Source organism: Musa acuminata, chromosome BXJ2-5 (assembly GCF_036884655.1).
Source record: "Musa acuminata AAA Group cultivar baxijiao chromosome BXJ2-5, Cavendish_Baxijiao_AAA, whole genome shotgun sequence".
NCBI classification, from domain to species: domain Eukaryota; kingdom Viridiplantae; phylum Streptophyta; class Magnoliopsida; order Zingiberales; family Musaceae; genus Musa; species Musa acuminata.
Window position 1 is genome coordinate 20,405,815 of NC_088342.1, and position 4,499 is coordinate 20,410,313.

Below are 4,499 nucleotides of genomic sequence, written 5' to 3' on the forward strand. Positions count from 1 at the left end.
TAGAGTTATGAATGGATTCCGGTCAGAAAATATTTGGTTTCTGAAGCATTCCGGTCAGAAAGGAACTATGCCGGAATAAGATAACGAGAGGCGAACTGAATAGATTTGGATTTGGTCTCCTACCGTTGCAATAATTCTGATTTATTATGTTAAGTTGGATGATATAAACTTCCATTAATTCATAGAGAATTCACCTCAAATTTTCTGCATGTCAGATTATATATGAAACACAAACTTCACCTTTTATCTGCGATGCCGACGCAAGTAGGTGACAAAAGAGCTCCGACGGCGCAGAAAATTTTGTTGCGCTTCCCTGATGACGCAAATTACTTTGTGTTTTTTTTATTTGGGGTCACGTGAATCACGTTGCAAGATCCCAGAAGCCTACTGACCTTCCACCGTCCCACGTTTTTGAATGACTGCACGGGGAAAGAACGAAGTGTTACAATCCTTATAACTCAATTGGTACGAAGTATTCCATTGTAACGGGAGCTGCATCATTTGAATACTTCGAAACTTGTTCTATTTCATCGTCTTTTCATAACGGTTCATTGTGGTAGTGAAATACATAACGGTACGTTAGCAGCATCATCTCATGATAACGGAGCTTTGACCCTCATCTACGACTACCTCCTCCCATCTACCAACCTCTGACTCCCAAAGCTCGCTCTCCAACGGCGATGGAGAGCGCGGTATGGTCTCCTATTCGCAGAATCGCCCTCCTGCCTCCCTCGAGGACCACCGACTATTCACGAAACCTCCACCCGCTCCTTCCCTTTCCCAAACGCCCCGCTTCCCACAAAGCCCGTTGCTTCCTAACTTTTGAGAGCGGTCGCGGCGTCCCCCCGAGGCCCCTCGCCGGAGCTAACCTCTGCAGCTCACCCTTTGCTCCCACCCTGAGCAGGTTCACGTCGGTGTCGAGCTCCCACGCGGTCTCCGGCTCCGGCGGCGGCGGCGATGGCGTCGACGGAGGCAGTGGGGGCGGCGGCGGAGATGGCGGGTCAAGCGGCGGGGAGACCGTGGCCAAACCCGTCGCCGGTGATCTGGAGGACGTCCCTGCGTTGGGTGCCGACGTGATTGTCCTCCATGTCGGGGTAATCGTCTCCTCCGCTTTGCCTCTTTTCGTTGTGAAAAAGAGGGGGATTTTTAGGGTTTTGCTTTGATGATTTCTTGCAGGGAATGTCCTGCGGTGGATGCGCTGCAAGCGTCAAACGTATCTTGGAAAGTCAAGTACGTATAACTCTTAGCATGAGAAGATCTGATAGACGACTCTTTCACTATTGAGAGATTGATTTGATCTTTTTACTCCGAGACGATGAATTTAGTAGCTTTCAGCTTCGTTTTGGATATAAACTGTTATGAGTGATAGACTACCAATCAATGAGTCTGTAGGTTACCATTGTTCTAGTGACTATATTGCAGAAACTCATACAAAATCTCTGCGATCCTTTTCCCAACTTGAGTTAAGAGATATATTGTTCACACAAATGGATGTTGATGCAGCCTCAGGTATCATCTGCCATAGTTAACCTTGAGAAAGAGATGGCATTCATTTGGACTGTACCAGAAGCCAAGGTTGTGCAGGATTGGCAGCAAGAACTTGGAGAGAAGCTTGCAAAACACTTGACAACCTGTGGATTTAAGTCCAATCTTCAAGGTAACTTCTAGTCAAATGATTTAACACCTTATGTATAATATATGACCATGTGGGATGGACAAGAGATTCCTGTGATTTTTTAGTTTTGATTTCAAAGTAGGTGCAAACAATGTGCGCCATTGTGGGACATGATAATTTCATGAATCGCTTGTCTAGCTTGTTGCAGTGCCCATACCAGTAATTTAGGTAAAGCAAAGAAAGAAGTTGAAGTGAACCTAAGCCATTTCTTATATGGAACATTAAAAGGTGCAGTTAGAATGGCGATTTATGGAATTATCAAGCTTGCTTTAGTGGATAAAATGTTCTTGATGTGTATTGATTTCAACATCATACATGTTTCAAAAATTTAAGCTCAGATATAGTAACTTTATTTTCCTTTTCATTATGGGAGAACAGTACACTAATAGGGGTCAATATACCAAATCTAGTATCATCCTGTTAGGAATCAGTATATAAGTGCCACAACAACTCCCTAGTCTCTTTATTGGCAGTCGATTTAGAAGATTTTTGTGCTTCCTTAAGGTTCTTTAGTACCGTTTCCTTGTATTTGATAGAACTAGGACCACACAGCTGTCACCATCTATCAAGATGCTAGGTTAGTATTGAAGACTTAAAATGTAGCAAAAGTGGATCATTGCATTCTGATTTAGCTTTTCCTAATCCAAGTATGAGTCAAGGATTCTCCGACATTTCCTTCAAAAAGGATTTTATTTTTCAGACTCAGTCTTTTTCACTCAAGTGTTGTGAAATAATAATCTTCAAATATCCACCAAATTTGTGAGATAAAACTTTATTCCAAATTGATCTCCTGACATGGATGTATGATTATTCGCTTCCAAGTTTCTAGTTCAGCATTCTAAGGATAAATGAGTGGAACTTTCTGCCCCCCATGTTAGCTTAACATGAAGATAATGCATGCACTTCCTTGCATAATGGGTTAACGTCCATTTTAGTCTATGTAGTTTTGACCATAGACCTCTTAATTCTGTATGGTTTATTTTATCTCAAATAATTCATACATTTTCAGAAATGTAGCATATAAGCCTCTTCTGTCAAGTCCGAGTTAAAAGACGTTATAATCTGCTTACGTGGCATGTTGACTCACAATAAACTATTAATATAATGACACGTGTAATTTATGATTAAGGTTCAATTTAGCCCATGTGGTTTTGGCCATGCACCTCTTAAGCCTGTATAGTTCACTCGTGCCTAAAATAACCCTTACATTTTCAAAAACATAGCATATAAGCTCCTTCTGTCAAGTTTAAGTTAACAGACATTAGAGTCTGCTTACGTGGCATGTTGACTCACAATAAACCACTAATATAATGAGGGACCAAGAGACTACTATATGCATACCGTCGGACTGATTAACGCACATTCACCGGAGACAGGACCAAAGCTCCTGAGCTCGTTATCAATGCGGGAGAGGCTTCATGCGTACGATGTCTTGCTTAGCAGCAGCGACTCGATACAGTTGTTGGTAGTCGCTTTTACGACAACACCTCCTCCCGTCATTAATGAAGGTCTTAGTTTTTTTTTTAACTTAAATTATACGTATCATTATATTAATGATTTATTGTGAGTCAGTATGTCATGTAAGCAGACTTTAATGTCTATTAACTAAAACTTGATAGGAAGGGCTTATATACTATGTTTTTTAAAATGTATAAATTATTTTAGACACGAGTAAACCATAAGAGCTTAAAACGTCCATGATCAAAATCACAAGAGTTAAAATGGATTTTAACCCTTGAATAATGGATTATTGGGATATCTTGTAAGTTGCTTTTCGCATAGCAAAACTTTTTTCAGATGGTTTTGTATTACTGGGATATCTGAACCTTTTTTTTTTTTTTTTGACTCTTTAGTTTAGTCCTAGGATTATAGCATCAATGGTTCTTAAAATTTATGCCTAAAGGAATCTTCATGAGCAATTCATTTAAGGTGCAAATGCATATAGCATCTGCCTTGGCTTTTTCAGGTAGTTCTTGTCATGGCTACTGCTCGTGGGTTTGTACTTCCACTAACTTTTGCCTGTCGATTAATATTATTATACTTACTATATACACCATTTGAGTCGGTATCTTTTTGCCATTAAGCATGGTGCTAATTGTATACTCCATGCTACAGAAGAAACTAGCAATGTGTTGTAATAGAGAATTTTGTTTTCCTTTGTTTCACTTCGTATGCAGTTATACAATTTTTTATTTTCTGAGAGTAGCAAAAACATCAAAGGTTTTTACCTGACAAGATACTGATGACCGCTACTTTTTCATGTGTAGATGGTGGCAGCGGCAGTAGTCCAGCTTGAAGGTCATTGCAGACTTGAGATTTACCAGCAGTCCAGTCCATCAGGAAATAACCAGGCATTGGCAGTTAAATTGAGTTCCACAATAATAACTACATATTTAGCTGTTTACTCTACACACCTTGAGAGTAGAAGAATTATTCCATTATAAACTTCTGTTTGGATGCCATCAAATACTTCTTGACATCTTGCTGCCGGACTGTTTATTGTTCACATCTGAATGTTCTCTTTCTAAACCAGAACACATTACACTAAGTATTTTTAAATATTTAAGTACTTATATTGTATTTTTATATTATTTTGACACCAAATATAACATCTATTTTTCCCAAATTTATCTTTACTTGGTTTTGCGAATCATCATATTCAACTCATTTAGAAATGATCCTGATCTTTTGAGATTTAAACTTTCCACAACAATTTAACTATAATGCAAATATGAGTTTGCTATAGATCTGATTAAAAGCAAAAAATGACAGACCATAAAAAGATCACATGTTAAAGGGGGAATTCTTATGGTTATTGCTATGC

General features: G+C 39.1%; 1 protein-coding gene across 1 annotated transcript; it reads left to right on the forward strand.

Annotated features, from left to right (window-relative positions):
• Nucleotides 1-615: 615 nt before the first annotated feature.
• On the forward strand, nucleotides 616-4,163 carry LOC103972942 (copper-transporting ATPase PAA1, chloroplastic). Its single transcript, XM_009387362.3, has 4 exons — nucleotides 616-1,094; nucleotides 1,177-1,230; nucleotides 1,504-1,657; nucleotides 3,943-4,163. The coding sequence occupies exons 1-4, from the start codon at nucleotides 681-683 to the stop codon at nucleotides 3,969-3,971; spliced, it is 651 nt and encodes a 216-aa protein (XP_009385637.1). The 5' UTR covers nucleotides 616-680; the 3' UTR covers nucleotides 3,972-4,163.
• The last annotated feature ends 336 nt before the right edge of the window (nucleotides 4,164-4,499 follow it).